Here is a 12,213-nt window from a genome sequence, read left to right as displayed (position 1 = left end):
TAAATTGGTACCTGACCTGTCTGTGAGGAAGAAACTTACTTAGATACTTACTTAGATACTTAGGTGGCCCGTCTTCACTGGACGTGCGGGCCCCAGCATCTCTTCCACTCGTTTCGTTTCCTCGCTATTGCCATCCAAGATGTTCTCAAGCTTCGTGAGTGACGTGGAGGAGGTCCTTGAGCCGTATCCAGCTGAGCTCTCAGCTGGTCCATCCGTGCAGCGAACACGTCACCCCATCTCGTTGGCGGTCTCCCTCGGGGGCGTTTGGCGTCCCTTGGGATCCACTCTAGCTTTCTTTTAGTCCATCTATCGTCGATTCTTCTCATGATGTGACCGGCCCATCTATGTTTTGCTTTCGATACATATTCCGCTGGGTCGCGAAGACGGGACATTCCTCCTAAGTCGAAGCTGCGAAGACCGGCTAGGTGTTGTGTGCACCGGTTAAACTTCAGGAGACATCTCTCAAGGGCTCTGTGGGTAGTAAGTAACTTCCTAGACGTGGCCGCGGTGTCTGCCCACGTCTCCGCTGCGTAACAAAGCGCGGGAAGGGCTGCCAAGTCGAACAGATGGGCACGAAGATCTTGGACCGTCAGTTGGTCCGTAGCTTCCCTGACGGCTGCGAATGCTGCCCATGCTGCTCTCATTCTTCTATTCAGTTCTTCCTTCAAGTCGTTTTCCATGTTCATAGAACGTCCGAGGTATACGTATGACGGAGTTTCCACGATTTGGGAGCCTTCAAGTTGTACTCCTCCGTTCTCGCAGTGGGCGTTCTTCATGAACTGTGTCTGTTTATTCGTAGTCCTATTCTCTTCCCTGCTTCGTTCAATTCGTTGAGCATCGTTTCTGCTTCATTGGTACTGCTCGAAAAGAGAACGATGTCGTCCGCGAAACGAAGGTTCGAAAGAAATCTTCCATCAACACCTATGCCCCTTTCTTCCCAGGATAGTGATTTCATTATCCATTGCAATGCAGTCGTGAACAGCTTCGGCGATATAGTATCGCCTTGTCGTACCCCCTTTCCAATGGGTATAGTGAGAGGGCGAAAAGCTGTATCCTAGTCATGCATCGATCGTAGCAATTGGCTAATGTCCTCACATACGACGCGTCCACAACTTGATCGACCAGCGCTGACAGTATTGCATTCGTTTCTACGCTGTCAAAGGCTTTCTCATAGTCGACGAAGGTTAGAACAAGGGGCAGGCGGTATTCCCGGCAAACCTCTATGACCCTCGACACGGTCTGGATGATGTGCTGAACCCCTGGTTCAATCCAGCTTGTTCTTGAGGCTGGACTTCATCCAGCGTCCTAGATATGCGCGTGAGGATGATCTTGGTGAATACTTTGTATAACACGCTCAGCAAGCCTATCGGACGGTAGTTCCGAAGGTCCTCTTGGTCACCTTTCTTATGGATAAGAACGGTTCGCGAGGTCTTCCACTGGTCTGGGATCCTTTCTTTCTGAAGGTAGGATGTCATGTGCGCTGCTAAGATTACATGAAGCGGATGGCCACCAGCCCGAAGAAAGTCTGCTGATATAAAATCAGGTCCGGGGCTGTGCCAGGTTTCATGCTCTTGATAGCGACTCGTACTTCAGAAGGGAGAATCCGTGGTGGAGCTTCGCCAGTGGGGATGATTGAGCTTGACACAGGAGTTGATGAACGGAAAAGGTTCGAGTAGAACCTCTCCGTAATGATTTCCATCTCACGACGAGAAGAAGTGCGAGTCCCGTCTTCGCTCAGCAAAGTTGCTAGCGGAATATTATACTCGCGGGGATCCCTGCGGCACTTCTTTAGACTCGTTCTTCTTTGTGCTGCTTCCAGAATCTTCTTCTGGGTGTACTTCAAAAGATCCTCCTGCAACGCCTTTCTGCAGTTAGTGTTTGCTACTAACCGCTCAATGTGCAATGCATTCGGACCAAGCCTCAAAGCCCTTCTTCTTTCCAACAATTCCTTGGTGGTCTTCGAAATTCGATCCAAGTTTGTCGTGCGCGGCTTTGAGGCACGTTCAGCACAGGCTCGTAATCCTCTGAGCAGCATCTCGTAGTCCACGTTTGGGTCCTCCTCGATGTGCCAGTCACCTTGGGACAAGGAGTTCTCGAGTGCGCAATTGTCGTAGACGACTTCTTTTCTCGTCGTTGCAGATAGCATATGTTCTTTTCCATCGTGTGGCTAAGTCGTATTTTCGCACGAAGGAGACGGTGATCAGAACCACTACAAAAGGATGGTACTACTGAGACGTCAAGTAGACACCACCTCCAGTTGGTGAGGAAACCATCACCACCTCCGGTCTACTTGACGTCTCGGTAGTACCATCGGCAAGTCACCATCACCAACCGGGAGGAAGAAAACACTGAATTAATCATCTGCTGGCCCCGCAATTCTTTGTACAGGCTAGTTACGCGTTCGTAATCGTCAAACGATTCTGAAGGGAAGAAAACTCGGTGGCGGATTGATACGCCTGTGACTTTATCTTTGACTTTGACTTTTAGAGGTGATGAGCGGCTCAAAGTTGATCGATTGATGATCAGCAGCAAGCAGCCGATTTGCTTGTTACTGTATGCACGTACATGGAACAATGACGACGACGAGAGAGATATGCGGCGAAGATGCGGTAAAGCCAACTCAGATGCAACTCCTATTTATATAAATATTTATTGTCAACTCCCATCGCGTAAGTTATTATGAAGTCGTAGAAATAGGAAGTTCCGAGCCACTTAGTCCTTAGAGACAGTTAGTTAGACCTTTTGAGTAGTCGTAAACTCTTGTCAATTCCCTGCATTTTGAACTCATTCTGGGACCTTGCTAATCCTCGATTTCACAGATACCTTAAGATCTTAATGGAAATCACTGGAACAATATTTGGATATTCCCTTCAAACCACAATGAGTTAGAGGAAAAAGAAGCAGACCGATTATGCTACCTCATCGCACAAATCATTGAATTCATCATCACAAATCATTTTTCAATTTATGATAGCAGAATTAAGGGAAAGACCGAGGGTAAAGTGTCGCTGGGGAGGGGGCACTCAGTGGTGCCGTTATTTCTCGAAGTAAATAATCAAATCAATCAGGGCGCTAAGGAGGCCTAAGCATTAGTTTTAGTGGATCTATGACATGTAAACATAAGTTACTAAGACACTTCAGACTTTCTGTGCAGTTTGCTCCGCTCGCTTCACCGATCAACGAAAATTAATATTAGTGCCGTTTTCTGTGAAATTAGACATGTGTATCTCTAACAATCTTTCTTCATATTTTTATTATAAATAAAGGCAAACGATTTCATAGTCATCTTTTTAAACGCGTCAGTTCTACACTCGGCGAACATTCAAACTTCAGCTTCACACATTCCTTACCGAATATATTATAGACACAATTTAAAATTGTTACTCTAAATATCCGTTTTCTTCCTGTTTTCCCCAACAGCTGCCAAAGAATGATGTTCAATATGAAATGACGTGAACGACATCGTCGTACTGATAAGGATAACGTTCCTCGTCAAATCGTGTGAACTGTTGGCTACTATTTAAGCAGCCGATTTCATTCCTGTTTCCACTTCCTGAGGGAGGCATAACACTAACCTGAGGCAAACGTGCATGGAAATAGACGCACGGAGAAGTCATAGAGGTGAAAAGCAACGCATGCAGCGCCCACGGGCATGAAACGATTGCAACGTCCCACTTACCTTTTGCGACATGTACACAAAGTTAGTGCGCGATACTACTGCACTATGGCGCACCAATCCGACGCCGCGGAACCCGTCACCCCCTCCCCCCCCCCCCCTTCTTCGAATTTAGTGACTCACACACACGTGACAGAATAAGCCCGTTATTATATATCATGATCATGAGTAGCAATTGTGATGGCAGAAGTGGATTAAGGAGTGTTTCATCCGATCATAACGAACGTTATTTTCTATGCGTCTAAAGTGATTATCTAAGTCACGAAGATGAGCGGAAACTTGAACTTTATTATATTTCATCAGTGTGTACAGTAGCAGCAACACAGTAGCACATGGACTACGTTGAAGGAAACATGGGCCCTGAACGGGTGTTCTTCTTTTGCTTGAGTACGGAACATGGGCGCCAGAACAAAATACGAAATGGTTTGTTGAATGAAATAATGATAACACTGAAAAAGAACAAATTCACTAGGGTAGTAGACTAAGCGTAGCGTCTCGGGCCTCATCTAAATCTAACTAAACGGCTGCGCGGGCGGTTGCGTCGCGGCGCGCTGGGTCCCTGCCACTTCTGCCAAATCGGCGGCCCTTCACAAACGTGAGGGCCTTTAGTGTTAGAAGGCACTCGTAGCTATTCGACTTGAAGTAAATGGGTGAAATTGATAACTTCTACCTTCGCTACACCTGCTACCTAGCTTTAATTGTCTGCTAACTAAGGTAAGTTACTTCTAGATATGTATTCTATGTTGTGACTTTTTCTCACTTGAATAGTCTCTATTTCTTTACATGTGCTGGCGTTGAGTTGTTTTTGGTAGGGACGTTAATGATTCGTGGCTTCTACAACTCACTGCGGACACAATCCTGTGTGTTAACGCATTCCTGATGTAGTTGAAAATTGGGTTTTTTTACGAGTTGTTGCCATATGCACACACATTTCTACAGATCTTTTTCTCTACCCTTTAAAGATTCCACCTAACTCTCTTTCTTCGTTGCTGAAATTATTCCATTTCTCCTTTGAACTGCCCAGCATTGATTTTCAAAAAATCGCTTTTAGTTATTGAATTGCTGAAGGTACGATTTTCAGAGTGCATACAGTTTTACTGAGATAATAATTTGCAATCGTTCGAAGTAAGGATTTTGTGAAAATCATAGTGATTTTTGTTCACAACGCTTCGCTAACGTCTATCTACGTCCATATTTCTTTTCACTCCATCTGCTTTGCCTTATACTTTATTTTGGGTATTATGAGTGTCAACTTGTTAAATGCATGGCTATCGTTATTGAAAGTCCCTATATTTTGGAGTCGTACAATTTAAAGTCGTATCTTCGGCAATTCAATAACTAAGGGTGATTATTTGAAAACCAATGCAAGGCAGTTCAGAGAAATTAAATGATTTCAGCAACGAAGAAGGAGAGTAATGTGGAATGCAATCTCTAAAAGAGAAATAAAGATCAGTGGAAATGTGTGTGCATATGGCAACAACTCGTTAAAAAAACCCAATTTTCAACTACATAACGAATGCGTTAGAAGCCAGGAATCATTAACGTTCCTACCAAAAACAACTCCATGCCAACACATGTCGAGAAATAATAATTCAAGCGAGGAAATTCACAACATAGAACACATATCTAGAAATAACTTACCTTAGTTAGCAGACAATTAAAGCTAGAAGAAGGAAATGTAAAAGGTGTAGCGAAGGTAGAAGTTGTCAATTTCACCCATTTCCTTCAAGTCGAATAGCTACGACTGCCTCTTAACACTAAAGGCCCTCACGCTCGTGAAGGGCCGCCAATTTGACTGAAGTGGCAGCGGGCCAGCGCGCCGCGACGCGACCGCCCACGCAGCCGTTTAAAGGCATCGCACCACGAATTTGAGGTGGTACGGACTTCAGGTGGAGTATTATTATATGGGATAGTAGATTATGAAGAGGGGGTGATTCCGTCCATTTCCTCCTAATTGCCGTAAAAAACGGTCCGCAAGATGCGGCCTGTGCACAAGGCTGGCGCGCTCCAACCGAACTCGTTGTAGAAAGTAGCGCGCCGGAACGCTCGAAGCCGTATCTTTCGGGCCGTTTTTTGAGGCAATTAGGAAGAAATGGACGGAATCACCCTTCTCTCAATAATCTACGATCCCGTGTACGAATACTCCACTTGAAACCCATACCACCTCCGATTCGTGGGGTGATGCCTTTAAGTAGATTTAGATGCGCCTTAGAGTTCCGAGAAATACCGTACCCATCCATGACGTGAGCGATTAGCCATATAAATGTTGTGGTTAAGAAATTTTGCCATCTATTAGTCGTAAATTGTGATATTAAATTGAAACAGACAACTATCGATGCTAACGTTACAGATGTCAGCAAACCCTGAAAATTAAAAATAATAAATTTCCAGACCTCGTAGGTTTGCCGATATTTACATTACATCGAGCAACCGCCAGCCACTTCCTTTGCTTTTGGTAAGAGCGTGGCCGTCCCGCTAGTGGATCGTGGTTGCTCGGTGCAAGAGACCTATCAGCAACTCTAAATGAGATTACTTACCTGTATATAGAAACGGAAGTTCTTCTTCAATAAAAGCACAGCGCTTGGTTGCAGCAACATCTGACAAATAATCATGATCATGATCATGATCTACTATATATTTTTTTTTTTTTTTTTTTTTTTTTTTTTTTTTTTTTTTTTTTTTTTTATAAATTTAAAATTGGGGGGGGGGGGGGTTCCCCGGGGTGGGTTTTTTTGTTTGAGGTAGGGAGGTTTAAAAAAAGGGGGGGGGGGGGGCCCCGGGGGTGGGATCCTTTTAGAGGGGGTGCGACGGGTCCATCGGCGTCGGATACGTATAGAAGGGGATGCGACGGGTCCACGGCGTCGGATACCTATAGAAGGGGTGCGACGGGTCCCACGACGTCGGATACCTATAGAAGGGGGTGCGACGGGTCCATCGGCGCCAGATAGCCTTAGAAGGGGGTGCGACGGGTCCATCGGTGCCAGATAGCCTTAGAAGGGGGTGCGACGGGTCCAAGACGTCGGATACCTATAGAAGGGGGTGCGACGGGTCCATCGGCGCCAGATAGCCTTAGAAGGGGGTGCGACGGGTCCACGGCGTCGGATACCTATAGAAGGGGGTGCGACGGGTCCAACGACGTCGGATACCTATAGAAGGGGGTGCGACGGGTCCATCGGCGCCAGATAGCCTTAGAAGGGGGTGCGACGGGTCCACGGCGTCGAATACCTATAGAAGGGGGTGCGACGGGTCCCACGACGTCGGATACCTATAGTCGGATACCTATAGAAGGGGGTGCGACGGGTCCATCGGCGCCAGATAGCCTTAGAAGGGGGTGCGACGGGTCCCACGACGTCGGATACCTATAGTCGGATACCTATAGAAGGGGGTGCGACGGGTCCATCGGCGCCAGATACCCTTAGAAGGGGTTGCGACGGGTCCAAGACGTCGGATACCTATAGAAGGGGGTGCGACGGGTCCCACGACGTCGGATACCTATAGAAGGGGGTGCGACGGGTCCATCGGCGCCAGATAGCCTTAGAAGGGGGTGCGACGGGTCCAACGACGTCGGATACCTATAGAAGGGGGTGCGACGGGTCCATCGGCGCCAGATAGCCTTAGAAGGGGGTGCGACGGGTCCATCGGCGCCAGATAGCCTTAGAAGGGGGTGCGACGGGTCCAAGACGTCGGATACCTATAGAAGGGGGTGCGACGGGTCCATCGGCGCCAGATAGCCTTAGAAGGGGGTGCGACGGGTCCATCGGCGTCGGATACCTATAGAAGGGGGTGCGACGGGTCCCACGACGTCGGATACCTATAGGGATACCTATAGAAGGGGGTGCGACGGGTCCATCGGCGCCAGATAGCCTTAGAAGGGGGTGCGACGGGTCCCACGACGTCGGATACCTATAGTCGGATACCTATAGAAGGGGGTGCGACGGGTCCATCGGCGCCAGATAGCCTTAGAAGGGGGTGCGACGGGTCCACGGCGTCGGATACCTATAGAAGGGGGTGCGACGGGTCCATCGACGTCGGATACCTATAGAAGGGGGTGCGACGGGTCCCACGACGTCGGATACCTATAGAATAGAAGGGGTGCGACGGGTCCACGCCGATAGCCTTAGAAAGGGGGTGCGACGGGTCCATCGGCGCCAGATAGCCTTAGAAGGGGGTGCGACGGGTCCAACGACGTCGGATACCTATAGAAGGGGGTGCGACGGGTCCATCGGCGCCAGATAGCCTTAGAAGGGGGTGCGACGGGTCCATCGGCGCCAGATAGCCTTAGAAGGGGGTGCGACGGGTCCAACGACGTCGGATACCTATAGAAGGGGGTGCGACGGGTCCATCGGCGCCAGATAGCCTTAGAAGGGGGTGCGACGGGTCCATCGGCGCCAGATAGCCCTAAGAAGGGGTTGCGACGGGTCCAACGACGTCGGATACCTATAGAAGGGGGTGCGACGGGTCCAACGACGTCGGATACCTATAGAAGGGGGTGCGACGGGTCCATCGGCGCCAGATAGCCTTAGAAGGGGGTGCGACGGGTCCAAGACGTCGGATACCTATAGAAGGGGGTGCGACGGGTCCATCGGCGCCAGATAGCCTTAGAAGGGGGTGCGACGGGTCCATCGGCGCCAGATAGCCTTAGAAGGGGGTGCGACGGGTCCAACGGCGTCGGATACCTATAGAAGGGGGTGCGACGGGTCCCACGACGTCGGATACCTATAGAAGGGGGTGCGACGGGTCCATCGGCGCCAGATAGCCTTAGAAGGGGGTGCGACGGGTCCAACGACGTCGGATACCTATAGAAGGGGGTGCGACGGGTCCATCGGCGCCAGATAGCCTTAGAAGGGGGTGCGACGGGTCCACGGCGTCGGATAGCCTTAGAAGGGGTGCGACGGGTCCATCGGCGCCAGATAGCCTTAGAAGGGGGTGCGACGGGTCCAACGACGTCGGATACCTATAGAAGGGGGTGCGACGGGTCCATCGGCGCCAGATAGCCTTAGAAGGGGGTGCGACGGGTCCATCGGCGCCAGATAGCCTTAGAAGGGGGTGCGACGGGTCCATCGGCGCCAGATAGCCTATAGAAGGGGGTGCGACGGGTCCAACGACGTCGGATACCTATAGAAGGGGGTGCGACGGGTCCATCGGCGCCAGATAGCCTTAGAAGGGGGTGCGACGGGTCCATCGGCGTCGGATACCTATAGAAGGGGGTGCGACGGGTCCATCGGCGTCGGATACCTATAGAAGGGGGTGCGACGGGTCCATCGGCGCCAGATAGCCTTAGAAGGGGGTGCGACGGGTCCATCGGCGCCAGATAGCCTTAGAAGGGGGTGCGACGGGTCCATCGGCGTCGGATACCTATAGTCGGATACCTATAGAAGGGGGTGCGACGGGTCCATCGGCGCCAGATAGCCTTAGAAGGGGGTGCGACGGGTCCACGACGTCGGATACCTATAGTCGGATACCTATAGAAGGGGGTGCGACGGGTCCATCGGCGCCAGATAGCCTTAGAAGGGGGTGCGACGGGTCCATCGGCGTCGGATACCTATAGAAGGGGGTGCGACGGGTCCATCGGCGCCAGATAGCCTTAGAAGGGGGTGCGACGGGTCCATCGGCGCCAGATAGCCTTAGAAGGGGGTGCGACGGGTCCAACGACGTCGGATACCTATAGAAGGGGGTGCGACGGGTCCATCGGCGCCAGATAGCCTTAGAAGGGGGTGCGACGGGTCCATCGGCGCCAGATAGCCTATAGAAGCGGGTGCGACGGGTCCATCGGCGTCGGATACCTATAGAAGGGGGTGCGACGGGTCCATCGGCGTCGGATACCTATAGAAGGGGGTGCGACGGGTCCATCGGCGCCAGATAGCCTTAGAAGGGGGTGCGACGGGTCCAACGGCGTCGGATACCTATAGAAGGGGGTGCGACGGGTCCATCGGCGCCAGATAGCCTTAGAAGGGGGTGCGACGGGTCCATCGGCGCCAGATAGCCTTAGAAGGGGGTGCGACGGGTCCATCGGCGTCGGATACCTATAGAAGGGGGTGCGACGGGTCCATCGACGTCGGATACCTATAGAAGGGGGTGCGACGGGTCTATCGGCGCCAGATAGCCTATAGAAGGGGGTGCGACGGGTCCATCGGCGCCAGATAGCCTTAGAAGGGGGTGCGACGGGTCCAACGGCGTCGGATACCTATAGAAGGGGGTGCGACGGGTCCATCGGCGCCAGATAGCCTTAGAAGGGGGTGCGACGGGTCCATCGGCGCCAGATAGCCTATAGAAGGGGGTGCGACGGGTCCAACGACGTCGGATACCTATAGAAGGGGGTGCGACGGGTCCATCGGCGCCAGATAGCCTTAGAAGGGGGTGCGACGGGTCCATCGGCGCCAGATAGCCTTAGAAGGGGGTGCGACGGGTCCATCGGCGCCAGATAGCCTATAGAAGGGGGTGCGACGGGTCCATCGGCGTCGGATACCTATAGAAGGGGGTGCGACGGGTCCATCGGCGCCAGATAGCCTTAGAAGGGGGTGCGACGGGTCCATCGGCGCCAGATAGCCTATAGAAGGGGGTGCGACGGGTCCATCGGCGTCGGATACCTATAGAAGGGGGTGCGACGGGTCCATCGGCGTCGGATAGCTATAGAAGGGGGTGCGACGGGTCCACCGGCACCAAATACCTATAGAAGGGGGTACGACGGGTCCAATGGCGTAGAGTTGGTGCACCGATGATAGATACCTTTAGAAGGGTGTGTGACGGGTCCAATGGCGTCGAGTTGGTGTGCCGGCGTCGTAAAGCTAGGGACGTTGTAAAAGTTTTATAGTTGTAACCACTTTCGGCGTTGCGCTCCACCTACTCGGCTCCGCTGTTCCTCAGAAACTGGATATACACGTTCAAACAGCTGCTTAAATAGTAGCACGCTGTTTATGTGATCTGACGTGGAACGCTATCTTTATCAGTACGATGATGTTGTCCACGTCATTTCATGTTAAACATTATTCTGCCGTAACTGTTAGGGAGAAACAACAGGAAAACCCATTCTTCGAATACCACTTTCAAATCGTGTCTACACTGTGTAGGGAACGAAAACGAATGAGTGTTTTGAGCTAAAAGTTTGCGCGATTTGACGTGGAACTTTATCTTTATCAGTGAGATGACGTCTTCCACGTCATTTTATGCCAAAACTTCATTCTTTGGTAGCTGTTTGCAGAGAGCAGGAGGTATGTATGTATGTATGTATGTATGTATGTATGTATGTATGTATGTATGTATGTATGTATGTATGTATGTATGTATGTATGTATGTATGTATGTATGTATGTATGTATGTATGTATGTATGTATGTATGTATGTATGTATGTATGTATGTATGTATGTATGTATGTATGTATGTATGTATGTATGTATGTATGTATGTATGTATGTATGTATGTATGTATGTATGTATGTATGTATGTATGTATGTATGTATGTATGTATGTATGTATGTATGTATGTATGTATGTATGTATGTATGTATGTATGTATGTATGTATGTATGTATGTATGTATGTATGTATGTATGTATGTATGTATGTATGTATGTATGTATGTATGTATGTATGTATGTATGTATGTATGTATGTATGTATGTATGTATGTATGTATGTATGTATGTATGTATGTATGTATGTATGTATGTATGTATGTATGTATGTATGTATGTATGTATGTATGTATGTATGTATGTATGTATGTATGTATGTATGTATGTATGTATGTATGTATGTATGTATGTATGTATGTATGTATGTATGTATGTATGTATGTATGTATGTATGTATGTATGTATGTATGTATGTATGTATGTATGTATGTATGTATGTATGTATGTATGTATGTATGTATGTATGTATGTATGTATGTATGTATGTATGTATGTATGTATGTATGTATGTATGTATGTATGTATGTATGTATGTATGTATGTATGTATGTATGTATGTATGTATGTATGTATGTATGTATGTATGTATGTATGTATGTATGTATGTATGTATGTATGTATGTATGTATGTATGTATGTATGTATGTATGTATGTATGTATGTATGTATGTATGTATGTATGTATGTATGTATGTATGTATGTATGTATGTATGTATGTATGTATGTATGTATGTATGTATGTATGTATGTATGTATGTATGTATGTATGTATGTATGTATGTATGTATGTATGTATGTATGTATGTATGTATGTATGTATGTATGTATGTATGTATGTATGTATGTATGTATGTATGTATGTATGACATATATATATACATATACGTACATACGTACCTCTAATAACCGTATTGTTCGAGCACCTTAGATGGCACCATTTTCATGGACTATAATTTTTAGGGGGTTAAAATCAACTTGCTGTGAAGAATGCTTTGCTCTTATTTTAAAACGTAGGTGCGTGCTGAGAGCGCAATAGATTTTAAAAAAGTTTTGACTCTTTTCATTTCCTACTACTAGCAAGTATGTTTGACTTATTTCATTACTCCCAATAAACTTCTGTT

General features: G+C 48.5%; 3 protein-coding genes across 4 annotated transcripts; all 3 read right to left on the bottom strand.

Moving 5' to 3' along the window:
• Positions 1 to 74: 74 nt before the first annotated feature.
• RB195_005360 (uncharacterized protein) lies at positions 75 to 776 on the bottom strand (the record flags this gene model as incomplete). The annotated part of the gene is made up of 1 exon (XM_064177801.1): positions 75 to 776. One exon carries the CDS (start codon positions 774 to 776, stop codon positions 75 to 77), a length of 702 nt encoding a protein of 233 aa, XP_064034911.1.
• A 713-nt stretch (positions 777 to 1,489) lies between these two features.
• Positions 1,490 to 2,146, bottom strand: RB195_005359 (uncharacterized protein; the record flags this gene model as incomplete). Its single annotated transcript, XM_064177800.1, has 1 exon — positions 1,490 to 2,146. The coding sequence occupies one exon, from the start codon at positions 2,144 to 2,146 to the stop codon at positions 1,490 to 1,492; it is 657 nt and encodes a 218-aa protein (XP_064034910.1).
• A 1,867-nt stretch (positions 2,147 to 4,013) lies between these two features.
• On the bottom strand, positions 4,014 to 12,036 carry RB195_005358 (uncharacterized protein; the record flags this gene model as incomplete). Of its 2 annotated transcripts, XM_064177798.1 has the most annotated exons (4): positions 4,014 to 4,125; positions 5,909 to 6,039; positions 6,214 to 6,273; positions 12,016 to 12,036. In XM_064177798.1, 4 exons carry the CDS (start codon positions 12,034 to 12,036, stop codon positions 4,014 to 4,016), a joined length of 324 nt encoding a protein of 107 aa, XP_064034908.1. The 2 variants fall into 2 exon arrangements, with proteins under 2 accessions (XP_064034908.1, XP_064034909.1); XM_064177799.1 differs by lacking the exon at positions 12,016 to 12,036.
• Positions 12,037 to 12,213: the final 177 nt, after the last annotated feature.

This window comes from Necator americanus, chromosome I, assembly GCF_031761385.1.
Source record: "Necator americanus strain Aroian chromosome I, whole genome shotgun sequence".
Classification (NCBI taxonomy): Eukaryota; Metazoa; Nematoda; class Chromadorea; order Rhabditida; family Ancylostomatidae; genus Necator; species Necator americanus.
The sequence above is the reverse complement of the archived record's forward strand: the minus strand, read 5'-3'. Positions and strand labels throughout refer to the sequence as shown.